Source organism: Diabrotica virgifera, chromosome 8 (assembly GCF_917563875.1).
Source record: "Diabrotica virgifera virgifera chromosome 8, PGI_DIABVI_V3a".
Taxonomy (NCBI): domain Eukaryota; kingdom Metazoa; phylum Arthropoda; class Insecta; order Coleoptera; family Chrysomelidae; genus Diabrotica; species Diabrotica virgifera.
The window spans coordinates 155792165-155817290 of NC_065450.1; the positions used below are offsets into that span (position 1 = coordinate 155792165).

General features: G+C 34.4%; 1 protein-coding gene across 1 annotated transcript in view; it reads left to right on the forward strand.

Moving 5' to 3' along the window:
• Nucleotides 1-217: 217 nt before the first annotated feature.
• Nucleotides 218-25126, forward strand: part of LOC126889703 (endoplasmic reticulum junction formation protein lunapark-B-like) — a 92767-nt gene continuing 67858 nt past the window's right edge. The window contains exon 1 of the mRNA XM_050658233.1: nucleotides 218-552. Within this exon, the coding sequence (XP_050514190.1) occupies nucleotides 526-552 (27 nt within the window). The 5' untranslated portion in view covers nucleotides 218-525. The remainder of the gene's footprint in view (nucleotides 553-25126) is intronic.

A 25126-nucleotide genomic window follows, 5' to 3' on the forward strand; every position in this document is an offset into this window, starting at 1 on the left:
TTCATAATAACACAAATAATACACATATATACACAATAACACACATTCAATGATCGAAAATCATTTAAAAATATGGGAATGTAAACTCTTGTGACGTAAAGTCAAAAATATAAGTCTCCCCTCCTCCGTCGGACAAGACAACCGTAATAAAGTCTAATAACCGTGTACTGTGACCACCTGAGACTGTGGATTGTCATTGTCAAAAATGTCAATTGTTGAGGATTTGTGATTTGTGAGTGGGCAGTTGAAATGGAAACCTCAATATATTAAAAATTTAATAAAGCGACGTGAAAGTTAAAACGTGAGTGAGACGATGATAATAAGTGACTTGCACGTACAGACGCTTGTTTTGCTAATAAAATTTGATTGTAAAACATTAGTGCCGGATCAGTCAAATCCAAAAAAGTATTTTAGGTTAGAAAAAAAACTGAAAAAAGTCAACTAAAAAATTACCATTGCCGGCCAATTTAATCAGTTTCGTTAATAACCCACCTACCAGTTCATTTTGAAACTACTTAAAGCAATATGGGACTCATAATAGCAAAATTTAGGGTAAGTTTGAGCAAATAAATCATAGACAAACTATTTTCTTGTAAACCTAAACTACAATAATACAACCTTAGGATAAAATTCCAAGGATAAAATATCGCTTATTTATTTTATATTGCTCTGTATTTCATATAAAAAAAATTAAATTTCTGTGGTGATTATAATACATTAGTACTCCTAGTTTAATTTTGGTTTGCTATGTCTTTTCTGGTCTTCAGTTAGATATTGAGAATATTGCTATTTTCTGTCTCGCTTTGGCTCCATACTTGAGCCATTAACCTTTTCACTGCGGGAACCGAACATATGTAAAATAATTTCATTCCCCTACAATGGGAACCTGCTGAATACGCTTAACCTTTATCGACATTCGCTACAATAGGCAAGAGCAAACAAGAATGTTCAATATATTATGTTCAGCTTCTAGTACGCTGGTAGTCATATTTGGGAGTGTTTGTTGAAGTGCATTTACACAATATTTGAGATTATAAAAGCATTTATTAACTTTTTTTAACAAACTTTCTTCTATTTTACTCAGAATGTAATTAAATGTGTCCAACTTCATCCCCATATATCTAAAGAATCTGTGACTGTCCATTTTTAACTGAGAAAAGAGGATTTCGTACTCCCCGAAGTTCTGTAATTCACGATTAATATCATGCACTCCAAACTTCCTCTATGTAAAATTTTTAAGTGGACATTTTCTAATAAAAACATTCTTTCATCTTCAGTTTTGGAATCCAACGAGGAACAAACTGATACTGTATCCAGCTTTTAAGTGTAAACGTAAAAGCAGGCAAACCCTGAAAATAAGCACTGGTCACTACCATGCAGATGATATCGTTATAATAGCCCGGGACAAAAGATCATTAATTAAGGCATTCTCTAAAATAGAAAAAGGGGCAAAAAGAAGAGGACTAGACATAAATATGGAAAAAACAAAGTACATGAACGCAAGCAGATTCAAGAAAACAAGACTAACACAAATGATAATAGATAATTACAGATTTGATGAAGTAGATACAGTAGACTCCCGTAAGTTCGGCCACCTCGGAACCAGACCCTAGGCCGAACTTAAAAGTGGCTGAACTAACCGATGCTTATCTAAAAAATGTCCATTTATTGTTTGTATGGATCTAGCAAAAACAAAACACTTGTACAATAAGTAGAAGACAACACAGAGGAATACTCTGACATATATTTAACATATATTAAAAGATAGACCGTTACAAAAATACTATAAAACAAGACTTACAGAACTCTAGGCCTAATAAAATTTAAAAATATTATTGCACATTGGTGGTTTGGCTTCTTAAACACTTAAAAAAGTCATTATTTGTTTTGTCTGAATTTTCTTTTCTAATAATTTGTGATGTGCAAAGTGTGTGACTAATGCTTAGAGAGCTGGCCGGACTAAGCGGAGACCGAACTAACCGAGGCCGAACTATGTCTATTAAGCCAGATCATCCATTTCATAAGTCCATATTTGGAATAGTTTCATATTTTTTTGCTAATTTTTTGCTAATGTATTACCACAAAAACAAATTTTTTGCTCCACCCCTAACCGAGAAACAATGGTTGATGTAGCTTAATATTATGTCACATCATCGATAGCCATATCTCGCGAACCTAAAGAGCTAGAAAATCGTACGACGAGGCATATTTTTTTGCTAATTTATTGCTGTCGATCTGCATATGCAACATACCCCAAAACTACCCCTGCTTCCCTTACAGCTAAACAACACCCCCAAAAAACAACGAAAAATCTTGAAAAATGATTTTTGTGATATAGTTGACGGTTGATATTTAATTGCTAATTTTTTGCTGTCATTAGCAGTAAAAAACAAATTTTTTGCTCCACCCCTAACCGAGAAACAATGGTTGATGTAGCTTAATATTATGTCACATCATCGATAGCCATATCTCGCGAACCTAAAGAGCTAGAAAATCGTATGACGCAGCATATTTTTTTGCTAATTTATTGCTGTCGATCTGCATATGCAACATACCCCAAAACCACCCCTGCTTCCCTTACAGCTAAACAACACCCCCAAAAAACAACGAAAAATCTTGAAAAATGATTTTTGTGATATAGTTGACGGTTGATATTTAATTGCTAATTTTTTGCTGTCATTAGTCGTAAAAAACAAATTTTTTGCTCCACCCCTAACCGAGAAACAATGGTTGATGTAGCTTAATATTATGTCACATCATCGATAGCCATATCTCACGAACCTAAAGAGCTAGAAAATCGTACGACGCAGCATATTTTTTTGCTAATTTATTGCTGTCAATCTGCATATGCAACATACCCCAAAACCACCCCTGCTTCCCTTACAGCTAAACAACACCCCCAAAAAACAACGAAAAATCTTGAAAAATGATTTTTGTGATATAGTTGACGGTTGATATTTAATTGCTAATTTTTTGCTGTAATTAGCCGTAAAAAACAAATTTTTTACTCCACCCCTAACCGAGAAACAATGGTTGATGTAGCTTAATATTATGTCACATCATCGATAGCCATATCTCGCAAACCTAAAGAGCTAGAAAATCGTACGACGCGGCATATTTTTTTGCTAATTTATTGCTGTCGATCTGCATATGCAACATACCCCAAAACCACCCATGCTACCCTTACATCTGAAGAGCACTTTTAATAAATAATTAAAAATCCTAAATTTTTGCCGTCTTAAATCGTTTGCATTTTTCGTTTCTGTAAACTTTGTTTTTCTTGGATCAAAATACGGCTGTGGACTTAATCTTATAAATCGATGAAGTATTAGTTTTTTTTTTTTAATTCTTATTTATGACTATTTATATACTCAATCATACTAATGTACACTCAAAATGTCATTTAACCAAGAAAACTAAAATTTGGTAAACCCCCAATTTGTTGTGCTATGGAAGCTCACTCTTGTTTAGATAATACAGCCCAACAGCATTTTAATAAATTCATTTGGCTGCTGGAGATAAACGATTTTGTAATAATAAATCAAATTGAATGCATATAACTATTCTCTATTCAGGTGTTATATCCAACTTCAGTTGACTTATATTAAGCATTCATTTTTTATTATATATATCTACATTTTTTAAACATTATTTCAACTTATTGTTATAACAGAATAATCTATGCAACTGTAAAAATTTAGGTGCAAGAGCAGAAAAACATTTTCAGTGTACTTTCTTAAGAAATTTTAAAATATACAAATGAATATATACGAGTAATAGAATATTAAAACTTGAGATTATTATTTGATTTCATATCACTTATTTTGAAATTATAATTTACGTTCATCATACTGAATTGTGAAATAATAAATTTATCATATCAATTTATGACAGCAAAAAATTAGCAATTAAATATCAACCATCAACTATATCACAAAAATCATTTTTCAAGATTTTTCGTTGTTTTTTGGGGGTGTTGTTTAGCTGTAAGGGAAGCAGGGGTGGTTTTGGGGTATGTTGCATATGCAGATCGACAGCAATAAATTAGCAAAAAAATATGCCGCGTCGTACGATTTTCTAGCTCTTTAGGTTCGCGAGATATGGCTATCGATGATGTGACATAATATTAAGCTACATCAACCATTGTTTCTTGGTTAGGGGTGGAGCAAAAAATTTGTTTTTGTGGTAATATATTAGCAAAAAATTAGCAAAAAAATATGAAACTATTCCAAATATGGACTTATGAAATGGATGATCTGGCTTAATAGACATGGCCAAACTTATGGGAGTCTACTGTACATTCAAATACTTGGGAACAATGATTATTAGAGATAATGAAAGAATAGACCTGAAACAGAAACTACAAGCAGGAAATAGAACTTACCACAAAAATAAAAAAATAATAAAAGATAAAAAATTAAGCAGAAATACAAAGATGCAAATATATAAGACTACCATAAGGCCAGTGGTAATGTATGCCATAGAGACCAACACCCTAACATTAAAAGAAGAAGAACAGCTGAAAGTATTTGAAAGAAAAATAATGCGCAACATTCTGGGACCAAAAGTAATAAATGAAAACGAAAGAAGACCCTGGATGAACCACGAAATAGAACAATGGATGGAAGGAGAAAACATAGTGAAAGAAGCAAAAGCACGAAAGAATAAGGAGGTATGGTCATATAAGTAGAAAAAGTGAATATGATCCCATTAAAGTTATTACCAACTGGATACCCCCTGAGACAAGAGCACGAGGCAGACCAAAAGCAAGACAGAAACAGCAAGTCGAAAACGACTTAACAGTTATGGGAATTCGAAACTGGAAAAAAAAGACAGAACCGAAATGAGTGGAGAAAAGTAGTGACGGAAAGGAAGACACACCAGAAGCTTTGAGGAGACAGATTAGAAGAAAAGTGGACTGATCCCCATGTCTTAACGGATCATTAAAGTGAAAAACAGCTATAACTTCCACGTGAGTGTACAGCTTATATACATACACTACAGATGTATATCAAACGAACTTTTCAGAGCAGCTGTCTCCTAAGTCCGAATAGCTATGATGATTGCCAACCTCTGTCGCGGAGATGGCACTTGAAGAAGACCCTAACTTAAATTTAATTTTCTACAGTTATTAATGTATCTTTTTGGTGATTAGCCTCTTAGCTGCATATTCATAAACCACCTTTAGAGCAGATGTTGACTTTTGTTGAACCGCACCTGACTAAAGTAACCATATCACTTGTTGGCACGTAAATGGCACCTGACTGAAGTAACCATATAAAGGGCTGGTGAGTGAATCGCAGTGAGTTGGTTAAAGGAAAGATTTAATTTATGCAATTTTTTCATGTATTGTTCAGCCAGCAGGACCCTCATTCCCTTGCTTATACAATTGTGCATTATTCTCAAATGCTAAACAATGATAAATGGCAAAGAAATGAATTGTAAAAGATTGCCAGATCTAAATTACTGAATATCTATTTGCTCTTAGGATCTATATATTTCTCGAATTGGGGGAAATTACTAGGCATGACAACTATGATAAGGTAATCTTTTTCTTCATGTAACATGTCCTTTCAGAACGTTGGCTACCATCATAGCTATCTTAATTTTATTCACTGCCGCCCTAAATAGCATGCTTGTATCAACACAATACCAATCTTGCAAGTTCTTCAACCATGAGGTTGGAGTTCTTCAACCATGAACACCTTGGACATCCTTCTAAAAGTGGCTCTGGCCTGCTCTATCTTAGATCTAATTTTGCTGTGACTTTCTGTGTTACAATTTAATTGCTGCCTAAGGTAAACGATTTTATTAACTTGCACATGTTTGGTATTACTTACATATTATTATATAGACAGTTTTATATTCTGTTGTTTACTTATTACGAGTATTTTGGTTTTCCTTATGTTCAGATCCAGACCTGCTTCCCTACAACTCCCAACGACACTATGTAATAGTGTTTGCAGATTTTCTTGACTAGAAGCTAGGAGTACTGTATCATCCACATATCGCAAATTATTGATGACTTCACCATTCAGAATTATTCCTCCTTGTTTTTCAGAAAGTGCATTTCTGAAAATTCTTTCGGAGTAAACATTGAAAAGCAGGGGTGACAAGAGGCATCCCTGCCGTACTCCTCTTTTAATATTAAGAGCCTGTGATTCCACACCATCTACTAAAACTGATGTTGTTCGATTCCAATATAAATTTGCAATTATTCGAACATCTCTGCCATCCAAGCCAATATCGTTTAGAAGTTCGATCAATATCACGATCAAATTCCTTTTGGAAGTCAATAAAACAACAGTATATGTCTACAGATATATCTCGAGATCTTTGAGCAAGTACGTTCATCCCAAACAATGCCTCTCTGGTTCCAAACCTGTTACGTAAACCAAACTGTGTGTCACTTAGGTATTTATTGTAGATACAACCATGTACAGTAGAACCCTGATTATCTGGGTGCGGATTATCCGTGCTATGATTTTCTATTACTCAAGTTGCGTTTTTGAGGTTTTATCAAAATAGCGTCATCGTAAATCACTTGATGGAAACTCTATATGACGAAAGAGAGACTCATAATGAAAGATTTATTTTCTTCTGTTATTTTTTATGGTAGGTACTATGTATGTGTATACATACATATGTATTATACATAAGAAATACATGCTCAGATTATCCGTGCCACCCTTCGGTCCCGACGAGCACGGATAATCGGGGTTCTACTGTAGGGTTCTACTGTATTACCTTTAGAAAAATTTTCAATAAATGGTTTAACAAACTGATGGTCCTATAATCAGCACAGGTTTTTGCTGTTGTCTTCTTAGGGGTAGAGCTATGAACAATGAATTGGACCAACCATTGGGTAATTGTCCGCTGGTATAATTGGTATTGACGAACGAAGTTATAGCCTCTAAAACATTGCTATAATTTATAAGCTTGTATATTTCAGTTGGAATTTCATCAGGACCTGTCGCTCTGCCATCCTTTGATGATTGTATGGCTTTTATTACCTCAGATAGTGTTATTAGGGATCCGTCGCTGTTAGTAATATCCGGAGGTGAACTACTCCTATCAGACAATACAAGACCATTTGTTAACCCATTCAGTGCTCATGTCACTCATAGGTGACAAGTATGTTCATACTAATTTGACCAGTTTTTTGTTAGTGCTGGTAGGAAGTAGTTGCAACTTCATAAGCTTGTGAACTTTGTAATATTATCATGTTTTCAATTTCATTGTTTATATTTTACTTGCAATAGAATATATTGAGGCAGGTCCATCAAAATCAAAACAATCTAAAATTTCATTCTGAGATCCCAGTCTTTTTATGTATGTATGTATATATTCTTTTTATATTTTATTGTATGAAAAAATATATAAGTATGTTTTACAATATGTGTAAACTTAAACTAATAAAAATATCACGTTACAGCCATCACACATGAGTAACAGTGCACACTGCATGATACATTTTTGGCTGCATGCAAATGGCACTCATATGTAACATGAAAACAAAAGGTTCAAAAACATATTTTTTATGGACTTATTAACGATAAATATTATTTGAAAAAATGGCTCCACTCCTGGCGAATGTAAATAACAAATAGTGTAACAGTGAATGGGTTAAGAGGGTACTTTAGTATTGGGACCGTGAAAGTTCGGCAAAGCGACACCTATTTCTACGCTCTGCAACTTTATTCGCACTTTTAATTATATTGGCCAATTATATTAGTCCTGGTTACTGGATAATTGTCAAGGCCATAGCCCAAAAAAATAATAAGAAGAAAAAATAAGATTCAGGTTATGTTATTAAAACGTAAACAATTGTATGTAGTAAATAAAATTAGTTATTAAAATGCAGTACTGCAAGCAAAATATAATTATGTAATTCAATTTACCTTTATATAATAATTGCATATCATATCAACATTGTGGAGCAACATATAATTTTTCTTCTTCAATGACAGTAGATATGAAATGTACGTCAATTTGACAATTTCAATTGACAATATGAATTATTTAAGAAAGTTGCAATATTTCTGCAGAAACCTTAGCACAAACTACGAAGATTTAACCTAAAACTCTTAAATAAAATGTGGTTCCTTACTGAGTTACAGGGTGTTTTATCTAAAAATTTAAAAACTATTTTTGCTCAGCATTTTAAAACTATTCGACGTATCCTTTTCATACTTGGCAGGAAGTATAGGTACTGTACAAACTACCAAATTATGTTAAACAAACGTTTCTGGCTATTACCAGAGGCGTACGATGGGGGAAAGTGAATGGTTGACCCTTTCCAAATTCTACGCCACTGGTGGAATTGCTATTTTAGTTCAATTATTGGATTCTCCAATACTTTCTATGAAAATAATATACTCTTCATTCGTAACGATAAAGGCATTAGTTTTCGAGATCTTTTAAGTTAAAAATGAAACGACACGGTTATTTTGATTAATGTATTGTGTCGCTTCATTTTTAATTTCACATATTTCGAAAACTAATCATTTTATCGTTCCGAGGGAAGAATATACCTATTATTTACATAAAAAGTACTGGAAAATCAAGAAATTACACTAAAATAGCAATTTCGTCAGTGGCGTAGAATTTGGGAAGGGTCAACCAGCCACTTTCCCTTATCGTACGCCTCTGGTAGTAGCTAGAAACGTTTATTTATCTTAATTTAGTAGGATGTACAGTACCTACATTTACTGCCAAGTATGATAAGGATACGCCAAATAGTTTTAAAGTACTGGGTACAAATAATTTTTAAATTTTAATCATATGAATCATATCATAAATTAATCAAAATAACTGTGCCGTTTCATATTTAACTTCAAATATCGCGAAAACTAATAACTTTATCGTTACAAACGAAGAGTATATTATTTACGTAGAAAGTATTGGAGAATATAAAAAGGGCACTAAAATAGTAATTCCTCCAGTGGCGTAGACTTTGAGAAGGGTCAACCATTCACTATCCCCTGTCATACGCCTCTGGTAGTAGCTAGAAACGTTTGTTAATCATAATTTAGTAGGGTGTATAGGAGTCGCAAGTACAACATGTATATGTTACAGTTCAAGTTGATTATCCAGTTGGAGTTGACTCCAACTAGTTGGAGTCGACTCTAACGGCTGGTTTCAGTAAAAGTTGATTATAAATATAAAATGAAGATTTATATTCAACATTTACTAGTAAAAGTAGACTCCAACTAGGAAAAGTATACTCTTCCCAATGCCATTTAGTAAAAGTTGATTCTGATTCACACAAACAGCCGATTCTAGAAATTAAATGTTACTGAATATGTTCAAATTAGTCTAGGCTGTATCGTCGCCCCCGTTAGGTAAATTATTCCAGTTCGATTTTTTTTTTGCACAAACTTACTAAAAAAGAGGTCCTCTTCGACCAAATAACGAATCCACAGGGTGTCAGATGGTACTGTGGCCGAAAAATTGTTTAAACAATTTTTTTAAACAAACTCACAAAAAAATTTATTTAGGACAATTTTCTTTACATCATTTGGGTCATTCGGAGCAAAAGATGTCTTTTGTGATTTTTCTGTAAAATTTTGTTGTTCTCGAGTTATACGCGATTTAAAATTTGCATAATACGAAAATGACCATTTTCAAGGCTTAATAACTCAGTTAAAAATTATTATTATGAAAGTCCGAAAGTCACCAAATAAAATTTTAACGACCCCCCTACAAGATACTGAAGAAATTTTTGTTATTATTTTATTACTAAGCGGTTGACGCGGTATTGACGCAGCTATCAATGTGAGTGCGAGTGAGATGCACCATTGCACCATTTTGACATTTAAAAATTCAAACTTCTGTCAAACCACAAAACTGTCAAAACTTTTTTTGTAATTTATAGCTCACATGTCATCACCATGACAAGTCGAAAGTTCTTCTTCTTGTGGTGCTTTCTCCTTTAGTGGAGGTTAGCGACTACACTGGCAAATCTGTCTCTGTCCAATGCGGCTCTAAACAAAGATGTTGAATCAAGGCCGGTCCAGTTTCTGATATTTCTAAACCATGAAATCTGGCGCCTACCGGGACCTCGTTTTCCTTCACTCTTACCCTGGATGATCAGTTGCGTGAGGCGGTACTTTTCGTTTCTCATTATGTGTCCCAGGTAGCTAACTTTTCTGACTTTAATGATTTTTAGCAGTTCCCTATCTGTACCTATTCTCCTCAGAACATATTCGTTGGTGGTGTGGGTTGTCCAAGGTATTTTCAAGTCTCTTCTATAAAGCCAGAGTTCAAAGGCGTCCAACTTGTTCATCAGTGTTGTGTTGTGTCCAGGCATCCGTTCCATACAAACGTATTGACCACACATAGCAATGCAGAAAATGACATCTAAGGCTGATATTAATGCTACTGTTACAAAATAAGCTTTTCATTTTGATAAACCCCTGTCGGGCTACCTCTATTCTCGCTCTTGACTTCTTGTTTTTAATCAAGTTGATTGTTAAACCAGCAACCAAGATATTTGTACTGGCTTACGTATTCAAGCTGTTGGTATTTCACATATTTATTGGAAGAGGTAAATTTTTGTTCCTTGATATTCTTATAACTTTGGTTTTCGCAGTATTGATCTTCATCCCCATTTTTTCACAATTCTCAGTAACCCTATCCAACAGTATCTGCAGACTATGGTCCGAATCAGTCATTAATACTGTGTCATCTGCATAGCGGATGTTATTTACTCTCTGACTGTTTATCCTGATTCCTTCTGAAGGGTGCGATAAAGAGTTCGCAAATATTACCTCAGAATAGACGTTAAAAGTATGGGTGATAGCACACAACCCTGTCTAACACCTCGTTGTATTTCAATTGGCCTTGACGTATTACCATTGGTCTTTATGATTGCTGTCTGATTCCAATAAATAGCCTCTATAATTTTAGAATCTCTTTTGTCGATTCCGATGTCATTCAATCTTTCTATCAAGGTCTTGTGCTTCACCCTATCGAACGCTTTCTCAAAATCTATGAAACAGAGTTTGAAGACAGAATATTGCTTCTCGTGTCCCCATACCTTTCCTGAAGCCAAATTGTTCTTGACCGGTGACCTCATCACATTTTTTATAATATATTCTGTTCTGTATGATACGCAAGAAAAGCTTCAGAATGTTATTTAATAGACTTATAAGGCGGAAGTCCTGGCATAATTTGGCGTTCTTCTTTTTAGGCAGTGGTATGAAGACTGATTCAAGCCATATTTTAGGGATAGTCCCTGTATTGTAAACATTATTAAATAGTCCAAGAAGAAGGTCTAAGTTTTCCTCGTTGATTAACTTCAATAGCTCAGCTGGTATTTCATCTTTTCCTACAGATTTGTTGTTTTTTAGTTGACGCAGAGCATATTCCAGTTCGGACTTTAGTATTGGAAGACCTTCGTCGTTTTCGGTATTTAATGTAGGAGGTTCTCTGATGTCATAGAAGAGTTCCTTTATATAGTCTTCCCACATGTTTATTTGTTCTTCAGGGCTTGAAATCAGTTTGCCTTCTGCGTTGATTAGATTATTTGGTCCTTGTGAGTATCTCGTGCCTGTGAATTCCTTGAGTTTCTTATACAGATGGAAGTCATCATGTTTTTATATAAGTTTTCGATTTCTTCACATTGTTCTGTTATCCATTTTTCTTTTGCAATTTTTATTTTTTGTTTAATGGTTCTATTTAATGCTTTGTACATTGCTTTGTGCTGTTTGCATTTTCTTCTTTCATCCATTAAATCCAATATTTCCTCTGTCATCCATCTTTGCTTCCGTGGTCGCTGTTTTGTGAGCATTTCAGTTGCCGTTGTAAGGGCGTGTCTGATTTCCTCCCGAAGGCGAAAGTTAAGGATGTTTAATTATATGAAAGTGTGCTAAAAACAGTGCGAAAAAGTAAAACCCATTTAAAATACATTGTTACTTCAGACACACTTTAAACTCTTCATGTACTGCTATCTATATTTACAATTTTCACACAACAAAACCTTTACATTTTTACATAACATGAGATAGAGTAGATAAAAATTATTTTTGTGAATTTGGTTAACAAAAATTGGTTAAACAATTTTTCAACCGCGGTAACGCGTGACACCCTGTGTATTTGTTATAAGGATTTGTTTGTGCAAGGTTTGTGCAAAAAATCGAATCAGAATAATTTACCTAACGGGGGCGACGTTACAGACTATACTAATAAGTAGTTGAAACGGTCAAAACAAAGAAACGCACACTCATCAAAAATGCACTTGAGATTCTCCTATAATCAACATTTACTGAATCGATCCAGGAAGAGTCAACTCCAACTAGTAAAAGTTGATTTAAATTTTTAAAATCAACTTTTACTGCTCGTTTCAGTTGGAGTTGACTCCAACTAGTTGGAGTCGACTCCAACTAGTTGGAGTCAACTCTAACTGAGAATCAACTTGAACTGTAACATATACAATGCATGTGAAAGGTACGGACTGCAAATGAATCTCAAGAAAACCAAATCAATGATATTTAAAAAAAAACACAAAATGTAGATAACCTGATCATCAATAATACTTACAACGATCGAAAGAGTAACAACATATAAATATTTAGGAACGTGGCTAACCGAAGATGGAGATCAAACAAAAGAAATCAGATCTAGAATAGAAATGGCAAGAAACACGTTCATAAAATTGAAGAACTTACTTTGCAACCGTAACCTTAATCTAGAGATCCGCACAAGAATGCTACGTTGTTACGTTTTTTCTACTTTACTATACGGCATGGAAGCGTGGACAATAAAACAGTCTGAAATCAAAAAATTAAACTCCTTTGAGATGTGGTGCTACAGGAGAATCCACAGAATATCGTGGACTGAAAAAGTAACTAATATAGAGGTGTTACAAAGAATGAAGAAAGAATGTGAAGTCATAAAAACTGTTAAAATTAGAAATATTCAATATCTGGGTCATATAATGAGGGGCGAGAAGTACGTATTACTTAGGTTAATTATGCAAGGGACGATACAAGGGAAGAGAAACCCAGGACGACGCAAAATATCCTGGCTAAGAAATTTGAGAGAGTGGTTCGGTTGCAGCTCATTAGAATTATTCAGAAGTGCGGCCAATAAAATTAAAATAGCGATGATGATTTCCAACCTCCGATAGAGGAAGGAACCTGAAGAAGAAGATAGGAGTCGCACTGTGTGCCAAGTATGAAAAGGATACGTCGAATAGTTTTAAAATGCTGGGCAAAAATAGTTTTTAAATTTTTAGTAAAACACCCTGTAACTCAGTAAGGGACCACATTTTATTTAAGTGTTTTAGGTTAAACTTCGTATCTTGTGCTAAGGTTTCTCCAGTTACTATATGGACAATTATTAATGAAACACCCTGTATAATAAAAATATCTGCAAATCACGTAAGAATCAGGTGTTCTCAAGAGTGAATGTGTTTACTTTTTGTTATTAAAATTGATATTGAAATTATTACAATGATACTATCGACACTGACACACTGATATTTCAGTAAGCATTGTCCAGTGAGACACCACTCTGTGTAATTAATCTGAGTTCAGTTCTTAGAAGTTTCAAAAGTATTTTTGTGTAGTGAGTGCCTTTGCCCTGAGAGTTTTTCCCAGTAGGCACTAAGTCACAGAATGGCTCTAGTCTGATAAAAGGAGTCCTAGTCTTTAGCACGACTATCAGCAATCTCATTGCCAGCAATTCACTTATACCTAGTCCATGACACTTCAACAGCCAGGGTACTGAAGCATTTTTTTCGACAGGTAATACCTATAAGAACAAATTGTAACTATTTCCTGCGGGGAATCTGGCGGCCATTTTACTTAGAAACAATTTAGTGTCAAAAAACAGCTTTTTTCCTTTTTTTTCAAATCAATGGAAAACGGTGAAACTGGTTTTTTTAGTGCAAACATCTTCGAGATCATGAAAAAAGCTTTAAAATGGCGTATTACAAAGGTTGATACGACAATTTATTGTTAATATAATTGCGACAAAAAGTCGAAATTCTAAAAAAATTTATTTCGCAATAACTATTGTAAAAATTAGTATATAGCTTTGAAATGTTTGTCAAATGAGGGTACTTTGGTTCTTAATATGTGACAAAAATTTCAAAACGATTCATTCAAATGTTTAAATTTTATTCAAATTGTTTATCCCAGAGAGCTTTTCTTTGCAATAACATAAGTCAGAAAAAAATTATGTTAGAACCATTCTGCAGGTGTCAAATGAAAGAGTATGAGCTATGCTTTCGAATTGTTTAAAAAAAAAGGGAATAAAAAATATATTTATTAGTAATAAATACTTATGCAAAAGAATCGCCAATTTTTCCTTATAAACTTTTTATTTCTTTATATAATAAATTATATATATTTATTACAATTTTTTATCAATTATTATAAACATAACATTACTTGGTAGTTGTGCATCTAAAAAACGGTAAAAAATAGATTTTTTTGAAAAAAGTTATTCAAAAAGTTTATAAGGAAAAATTGACAATACTTTTGCATAATTATTTATAACTAATTAACGCATTTTTTATTCACTTTTTTTTAAACCAATTTGAAAATTTAGCTCATGCTCATTCATTTGACACCTGTAGAACGGTTCTAAATCATTTTTTTCTGACTTATGTTATTGCAAAAAAAGTGTTCAGAGATACAATTTGTATAAAATTTAAACAATTTAATGAATCGCTTTGAATTTTTTTTTACATTTTAAGCACCAAAGAACCCTCAATTGAAAAAAATTTCAAAGCTGTACACTAATTTTTACAATAGTTATTGCAAAATTAATTTTTTGCAATTTCGATTACATTAACAATAAATGAGTATATCAACCTTTATAATACATCATTTTAAAGTTTTTCGATGCTCTCGAAGATGTTTTTACTAAAAAAACCATAACTGTCACTGTTTTCCATTGATTTGAAAAAAAAAGGAAAAAAGGCCGTTTTTAACATTAATTGTTTATAAATAAAAATAGCAGATCCTATGCAGGAACGAGTTATAATTTGTTCTTATAGGTATTTCCTGTCGAAAAAACGCTTCAGTACCCTGGCTGTTGAAGTGTCACGAACAGGTATATTTTTGCCTTATTACCCTGGCCTATTATGCCCTGGTAACTACAGCCAAATTACCTTTTTGTGTTCCTCCAGTTAAGTTGCTTAAGTTTCTGTTTCTATTTGCAATTCCAAGTGGTTACTGACTCATAATTTGTTGTTAGGGATGTTAATGATTTACAAAAATCATAAATACAAATCATTATATTAATTACAAATATTTACATAAACCTTCTCTAAATAAGTAATCATTATCAGTTTTAAGAAATAAATATTAGTAAACAACAAACTACCCAGATAAGTTCTTGTCTGTAGAAATATGTTACTCTACAGATAAAATCAACCGAAATTATCTACAATCATAATTCTAGTTACTAATTAGTTGAATACATGGAATCCTGGGGAATTATTTTAAGAAACTACAGGGGTGAAAATGAAGAGAAAATTGAGGGTGATTTTTAATTTCAAATATACTTATGATTCAGAAGAAACTTTTTGTTTATTCTAAGGGATATTCTACCTTCGGTAATGATGTAATCTTTCATTCTGCATTTAAGTTTTACAAACATATTTATTGGTTTTTCCAGGATTTGAAAAATATTAACACCATGTCCGTGGTGATATTTTCCATATTGAACATTCGCTATCTTTGTCATACAACGCATCCAGTCAAAGAGAATGTGGTGACTATTTTTAGTTTTTTTTTCGTGGAATTTATGGCTTTGGTGAGAACCAATTAGCCAGACTATGTTAGATTGAATAATTAATTTGTGTAAATTGTTTCATAGTATCAAACTTGAACATGATGTATTCATTTGTTTTGTTAGTAATATGTAATATGTAGCATTAGTAAAGTGTAAGGTGTTTAATTTTTTTTCACAGCGCTAGGACATGAACCCGGTTCAACACCCCGGAGGTTTCAGCCCTCTTTGTGTGTCTGTGTGTTTTTTTATTTCTTTTTTCGTTTTTTTTTATTTTATTTATTTCTTTTTTTCTTATTTTTAAGTTATACTTCTTTAGGCGCGATTGAGGGTGAAATTTTATTAATCTGCGCGCATGCGCACACAGACAGTATGGAGTTCGTTACTAAATATTTTAATTTATATATGTATCCGTCCAGAAAAGGTGTGGAAAGGATATATTAGTGTTTCTAAATATATTTTTCTATAAACGTGATAAAAATGCAATTTATAGCACTCCATAGGAGCGTTAAAAATGCTACTTTAAAGCACCAGTGCTTTAAAAATTTTAAGACACTGCAGTTAAAAGTGAATTGTCAAATTGTAAAACGTCAAAATATTTATATTTCATTTATTAACATTAATATTAATAATACAACTTGCGCAATTTAAAAAAGGTGGTTTAAAAGGTTTTTTAAAATTTAGTTTAAACTGTATTATTGCATTTTTAACACGTTTGTAGAAAAAAACTATTAAAATTTGTTAGAATATACAAAAATAAAAGTAGATGTTATTCTATAGTTGTTATGATTTACGTATTGACAGTATAGGCAGTTTTGATGTAATGTCAAGAAAAATATAAAAATGGAATGTCAGTCAAGTTGTTAAAGTTTTTGTAGGTATTGTCCTGTAATTGAGAATGAATAAATTATAATTTTTGATATATAAGACGTTTGTAGAAAAAATATTGTATGATATAGGTGTTAAAAAGTACATTTTTAAGGCACTCATGTGAATTGCAGAATGAGCGAAGCGAATCTTTCACATACGTGCCTTAAAAGTGTGCTTTTAACATTTATATCATCTTCTTCTTTTATGGTGCCTATCCGTTACGGATGTTGGACACTAACATGGCTATTCTGACTTTGTTGACTGCTGCCCTGAAAAGTCCGGTAGTGGTTAAGTTAAACCATTTTCGCAGGTTATTCAGCCAGGATATTCTTCTTCGTCCTGGACCTCTTTTCCCATGCACTTTACCTTGAAGTATGGTCCGAAGTAGGTCATATCGTTGTTTATTGCGCATTATATGGCTCAGGTATTCCAGTTTGCGACGTTTTATGGTAACGACTAGTTCGCGCTCTTTATCCATTCTATGTAGAACTTCTTCGTTGGTAACTCTGTCTATCCAGGAAATCCTCAACATGCGTCTATAGCACCACATCTCAAATGCTTCGAGTCTCTTCAGTGATGCTTCAGTTAAGGTCCATGACTCCACGCCATATAAAAGAACGGAGAATACGTAGCATTTTAGTAAACGAACTTTTATTTCCAATTTTATATCGTGGCTGTTAAAGATTTTTTTCATTTTGACGAAAGCTGATCTTGCCTTCTCGATCCTTATCTTAATTTCCGTCGATTGGTCCCACTGTTCATTTAAGTTTGCACCCAAATAACAAAAGTTGGTGATTTGTGTTATAGGTTGTTGGTTAACTAGTAATTGACCAGGTGGTATCCTATTTTTGCTTATAACCATGTATTTGGTTTTTTTGATGTTAAAATCAAGCCCAAACCTGCTACTTACTTCTGCCACCCTGGAGACAAGTGTCTGCAGACCTTCAAGACTGTCTGCAAAAATGACAGTATCATCAGCGTATCTTATGTTGTTCAAACGTTCTCCGTTTATAAGTATTCCCTCGTCTATGTCCGTTAGCGCTAGGTTCATAATGTGCTCTGAATATGTATTGAAAATAATGGGGACAATATACATCCCTGTCGCACACCTCTTTTTATCTTTATGTCGTCTGTTAACTGATCCCCTACTCTAACAGCTGGAGTTTGTTCGTAATAGATATTGTTTATTATACGGCGATCTCTGCTGTCTAGACCAATTGAATTTAATATTTTTATCAGTTCGTCATATTTTATTCTATCGAACGCTTTCTGGTAATCAACAAAACACACATATATATCACAATTCACGTCTCTACATCTTTGAAAGAGAACTTGTATTGCAAAAAGTGCCTCTCGAGTACCCAATGCATCCCTGAAGCCGAATTGTGTGTTTGTCATGTGTTCTTCACACTTTTTATATATTCTTTTGTACCCTATTCCACGAACATACGCCTGTTTTGGATTATCTGATTTGCCTGCTGTGGGTGCGGATATTTGGATTATGTTGGTTTTGGCTGGGAATAAATCCAATTGAATGAACATGATTCTCTCGGATATTGGAACAAAATTCGTAACGTATTTTTTTATTTGTTTATTTAAAATTATTCCGACGCCATGCTTATGTTGACCTTCTGTATTTCCAGAGTAATATACTTGGTGCTCGTTTATTTGACATTTTCAGGAATCAGGCCATCGCATTTCATTGATGCCCATTATATCGATTTCAGTCTTTCCATTTCATGGATGGCATTATAAATTTTGCCTGCTTCGTACATGGTCTTGACGTTCCAGGTGCATATTTTAATAAACTGCTTAATTTTTCTAGGAGTATCCTTTGCTTTTACTTGGGGGTTTCGCTTGCTAACGACCTGGGAGGCCCCATGGTTCTGTGTTGTTATTCATCCCCTGCCGGATCTTGCACTCCGATATACATGATCAGTGGTCTTCACTCTCAAAGCTGTAGCCATGATAGATGTACAAGAGATATCCATATGGATCTTTAATGTAGTGGTTTCTCCTTGCCTTCTACATCCTTACGCCGTTGACCTAGTTCTCGGTTCATCCGCCTTTAGGGCCAGTTTCCCAATCCTAGGACAAAAGAGTGCCCTACCACTTACCAACTCATCCGCCCGAAGCCGTTGGTAGGTAAGTGGGGGATTGCTTATAGCGGCAATCACTCGGACGTCAGAGCCTCGTTTGTTATCTAGCAGGATGCACCGGATGACCAGAATCAAGATCATCACGCGGGCAGGTGAGGTTGACATTTGGATAGGAGAGGCTATACGTTGCGCATCACTATCCCTTACATCCCATTTATATCATAAATAACTATTTTATTATAATTTTTGTGTATTTGGACTTGTCTACCTCGGGAATAAGATGATAAGTAATATTTAAAGTATTTTATAATTCACTTCGTATGTTTGTCACTATGTCTGAGAAATCTTGTAGCCCGTATAAACAAAAGGGTATAACTCAGTGGTAGAGCGTTGGGCTGGAGATCAAGAGGTCCCCGGTTCAAATCCTGGTGTTTTATAATCTTTTTTTAATTTTTGGTATTGTTTTAATAAAAATTTTTGGAAAGTAGTAAGTAAAAATTAATTTAATTTTTAAATAAAATACAAATAAACTGTCCGAAAGTATATTTATTTCATTGAAATCATATTTAGAAGTATAACTTCTTACGTGCGTACAAAGTACACACACATTCTTTTTTTAATTTTTTTTTAATTGGTTTATTATTTTTTTTATTTTATTTTTGTAATCACCTTTTTTCCCTATAATGCTTTACATTTAGTTTCTTTTGCAGAATTGCTTACAAAATTGGTTAGTAATTTTACAATTTTAGTTTACAGTTTATGATGTGTTGATGAAGTACATAAAGTATATCATTATTTCCTGAAAAAATAATACAATTTAGGTATATTGGAAGGTTTATCTTGTAGTGAATTAAGTTTTTATATAGTTTAATAATGCTTACATTATTTATAGGACATTCAAGTAAAACATGTACCAATGTACCCATTTTACCACAACTACAAAGTGGATCGTCTGTAATTTTCATTTTGTGCTTATAATAAGGTGTTAGTGCATGGTTAGCACGTATTCGATTTATTGTGGCGACAAAGTTTCTGTTTGGTATTTTGTGAAACCATGGTTTTCTGGGGATTCTTAGCTGGTGTTTACAAAAGTTTGTTCCGGTTGTTGATGAACTGTATAGGTTTTGCCACATCTCATTTATTTTGTTTCTTTGATTTAAGAATAAATCGGACGGGGATAGTTTAAGATTTAGTTCTTCTCCTGATGTTGGAGCTGTTTTTGCTAAGGCATCCACCATTTCAGTACCTGTTATACCTGCGTGTCCCTTTACCATAGATATATGACGACTTTATTCTTGATGTGTATCTCATTATGTAAATACAGGATTTTTGCTTCAATATGATTAACTGATCTGTTTATTTTAACATTTTTAAGTTTATCTACTGCACTTTTGCTGTCCGGGGGGACAGAGTTGCTCGCGTCCGTGGTCTATCGTAAGGTACGATCACACGTGTCCCCTGGGTAACGCTAAATGAGCAGCAGCGATTCGTCGTTACGCGCGCTGATCCATGAGTGTACGAATCCCTACTCGAAACGGCCCTTCTCAGGGCAGCGACGCAGACCTCAAAGTCATCTTCTGGAACGCTGGAGGTCTAAGCAACAGCAAGTTTTTAGAACTCAAACGAAGCGTTCTCGAAAAGAACGTTGATATATATGTCATTGTAGAGGCAGGAGCCGCTACAGACACACCTCACCTCTACTCTACAGTTGGCTATTCAACCCATGTGCTGAAGAGGAGTCGACAAGTAGCGTCAGGAATTATCATCGGAATCAAAACCCCTCTAATATGCAAGACTAACATAATCCACGAAATGCAGGATAGAGATAAACTGGAAATGTTCCAGGTCGAAGTCTGGGAAAACTCGAAACATGTCACCCTTTTCTTACTATACAATCCGCCAGATAATATACCTGCATTGGAATTGGTAGAGCAACAAATCCAGCCAAGTACAATCATAATTGGAGATTTCAATAGTCCATCCACGAGATGGGGCTACTCTAGAACCACCAACGTTGGGAAACACCTCGAGGACTTTTTGGATAACAACTATCTTGATGTAGTGAACACCCCACCTACGTTCTTATCGTTTAGAGGAAGTCAATCAAGGCCCGATCTTGTCGTAACACACCCACACATTACAGGGAAGACCAGTGTAACCCTCCTGGACGACGCAGCAGTCTGTGGTCATCGCGCTCTGCTAGTGACATGCAAACTGGCAAAGGACAAAAAAGCCCAAAATCGCACCCCGCGCTGGAATTTTAAAAAGGCGGATTGGAAAAAGTACAGGGAATGCACAGATGAAGTCCTTACTCAACTAACACTACAAGAACCAGAAGAAGCAGCAAAGCGCGAGGTCAAATTGAGGGGTATAAGACTTTCTGGTCCCCAACGCTATCCAAATTGAAAGCTGCCAGAAATAAAGCCAGGGGCAAAGCTGAAAAATCCAGGCAAATGAACGATTGTGTAGAGCTTCGAAAGAGACAAGCGATCCTAACTCAAGCCATTAAGTCAGGGAAAAGAGAAGCTTTCAAATCCTTCCTTGCTAAGCTCGACTTCCGAAAAGACGGCGTCAAAGCGCACAGGTTCGTTACTACGCTAAACAATGATGGAAACAAGCAACAGCAAATGCCAATGAGAGGCATGGCTAGAGAACTCACTACACATGCCGACAGAGGTGGCTTTACCTATTGTGCAGGGTGTGCGGTGCACACGGACGCCGGCATGTTGGGGGCGCCGAGCGCCAAAGAGCGGGTCCTTTACTTTGTTTCAACATAAAATAGGCTTTAAAACGATTAATGAAAAATTACATTGGCAATTAGGCGCGATTTATAGATTGCCGCCCGCCCATCTGTCCGTCCAACGCTCCAATGGACGGGCGGCAATCTTTTGATTCGTTTGAAGACATATCGACAATGATTTTGAAATAGGTTGTGGAACCTATAAAGGTCAAATTGCTGCTTTTGCGTAATTTTGCGAAATAAGCGTTGACGGAATGGATTATGTATTATGTTTAGATTAACATGTAAACATAAAGTAAAGCGGCTTTTCTTTTGATTAAAATTATTTAAAATGATGAAGATTTTCTTTTATTACTACCACAATTATTGAGACTTTCAGCGGAGTCAGAGCTTTTAAAAAGTTATCCGTATTAACAATTTGTTGTTGGTTTTTTAGTAATACTGAAAATACGTAGTTCATCGTAGATTAGATTCGGGTAGGTTGTTCTGACACTGTGAATACCTATTGGCTCCCGACATCATTGATATTGCGCTATTTGCATCTGAATATTTGTGTACATTATAAGCGTACATAACACCCTCTGTACCCTATGTACTAGTACTAGGTAGGTACCTATTCGACTATTCCATTTTGACTGCGCGTCTACCAAATGGTCCTCGGGCCCACATATAAAATAATATTTATAATAATAATAATAATATATATAAAATAATAATAAACTTTTTGTACTTGTTATTTGGGTGGAGTCGGACAAATTTGGAGCTTGGCGCATTATGGTAGTGGGGCGTTTGTCTGTCAAGCTGTCACGAAGTTGTCAATTTTATGCAATAAAAAAAATTATAACCACATTGGTCATTTTATTTTACAATGGTTTTTATCATATAAACGCGTAAACAATTTTGTCGGATAAAAATATTGGGGCATATGACGCGTCGGACACGCTCAATATGTCAAATTTATGAAAATAATAAATTTATTACCACATAGCTAATTTTAACAGAATCTACCATAAAACATTTTTACAATAAAGTCGGATACGCCGAAGGTGTCAATTTCCTGGATTTTTTTTTATTAACAACCATTTTTCCTACAAAAATAGGAGATTATAAGTAATTATATTCTTAATAAAAAAAAATCTAAGTGTCCGACAAAAATATTGGGGCAAATCTAAAGTCGGACAAAAAAATTAATTTTTATTAGTAAACCATACTTTTAAACTACGCTGGGTTCGTGCATCCTTTTACCATTTTTCCGACAAAAGTAGTAGCTTACAAGTAATTATATTCTTATACAAAAAATGTCATTGTCTGACAAAAATGTTGGGGCAAACGAACAGAAAACTTAATTATTTTAGGTTATCGACGCCCTTAAGAGGAGACATTGTCAAACAATTTTAAACAGTTTTTTTCGGTTACTTTTGAATCGATTTAGCTGAAAATTGGTAGACATACTAAGTACAACATTTAAAAGAGCGTGACGTAGAGTTGTACCCAAAATTTTCCAAAAAAATTTCCGACAAGAGGGAAAATTTTGGAAAAAATTTGATCTGAAAATTGTGTACATACTCCTTGAACAATGGCCAAGATGGTTCTGTAGTTTCTTTTCTCAAATTTTCAAAAAAAAAATTCCGACAAGAGGGAAAATTTCGGAAAATTTTTTGAAAATTTTGGTCTTATTATTTTTGTCCGACAAGTGATCCATTATGCATTACACATGTAAAAAAACAGTACAAAATAAAAATGACATCTGTGGTACTAAATAAAAAATTCCAGGAAATTGACATCTTCGGCGCATCCGACTGCGCATATGCCCCGTGAAAATTGTCCGACAAGGTTACCACATTATTGTAAAAATGTTTTATGGTATATTGTATTAAAATTAGCCATGTGGTAATAAATTATTTTCATAAATTTGACATTTGTATTTAGCGTGTCCGACGCGTCATAGGGCGCAATATTTTTATCCGACAAAATTGTTTTCGCTGTTTATATGATAAAACAACCATTGATTAAAATAAAATGACCAATGTGGTTATAAATTTTTTTCTTGCATAAAATTGATAACTTCGTGACAGCTTGACAGACAAACGCCCCACTGCCATAATGCGCCAAGCACCAAATTTGTCCGACTCCACCCAAATAACAAGTACAAACAGTTTCGACGGTGTGGTCATTAATAATAATTTTATACGTGGGCCCAAGGACTAAAAGGGCGCCAGGGCATCAACTGCACACGGGCGCTACATTGGCTAGAGCCGCCTCTGCATGCCGATATAGCAAACGAACTCTGTAAACACTACACAAAAGTGAGTAATATTAAGATAAATAAGAGGGAGAGAGCAAGACTGTTGCGCTATCCCCCTCCCCGGCGGATGAGCAAAAGTATAAAGGACATCCGTACAGAAGATTTCTCGATATCAGAGCTGGAAGCGGCTCTCTCTGACACAAAAACGAAAAAGGCAGCAGGGTAGTGATGTTGATTATAGTTACTTTCGAGTATTCGTTAAAAATCGTTACATTTGTATAAAGTAATCATTTACAGTATTCGTTACTTTGATTACTATGATTACTTTTGTATTTAAGTACAGTGGAACCCCGTTAAGTCGGCCTCCGATAACCCGGAAGTTCGGCTAACCCGGACCGATTTTCATCAGACAAAATAAGCATTTTTTCGGTTCGACTGAGTTTTTTACCCAGATATAAACAATACTGTATGCAACTGTACGTAATTTAGATGTACTGTGCATAATATGTATTTCATGTTTTTGCAATAACGAAGTTTATCTGTTAGTATACCGTAATTTATTAGTTTTTACGATATTCTCCGGCTAACCCGGATTTTCGATAACCCGAATCGGCCACGGTCCCGATTAATTTGACTTATCGAGGTTCCACTGTACCGGTAATCATATCGAAAATCGTATTTCTCAGTAGGTAGGTATTTTGTGTAATCATTTACAGTATTCGTTACTTTGATTACTATGATTACTTTTATATTTGAGTACCGGTAATCATATCGAGAATCGTATTTCTCAGTAGGTAGGTATTTTGTATAGGTATTCCTATATAACAACAACCTTCACCGATCTGTTTAAGGGATAAAAATGATTTGATTACTATGATTACTTTTGTTACTTTTTTATTTGAGTACCGGTAATCACATCGGGAATCGTATTTCTCAGTAGGTCGGTATTTTGTATAGGTATTCCGATATAACAACGACCTTTACCGATCTGTTTAAGGGATAAAAATTATTTGATGACTATGATTACGTTTGTATTTGAGTACCGGTAATCATATCGAGAATCGTATTTCTCAGTAGGTAGGTCTGTATAGGTATTCCGATATAACAACCTTCACCAATCTGTTTAAGAGATAAAAATGATTTGGTTACTATGATTACTTTTGTATTTGAGTACCGGTAATCATATCGAGAATCGTATTTCTCAGTAGGTAGGTATTTTGTATAGGTACTCCGATATAATAACGACCTTCACGAAGTACGAAGTAATCAGAGTAATCAAAGTAGATACAATAGTCGTTACTCGCTCTGATACGATTGATACGAAGTAATCAAAGTAATAAAAGTAGATACAATAGTCGTTACTCGCTCTGATACGATTGGTACGAAGTAATCAGAGTAATCAAAGTAATAGAAGTAGATACAATA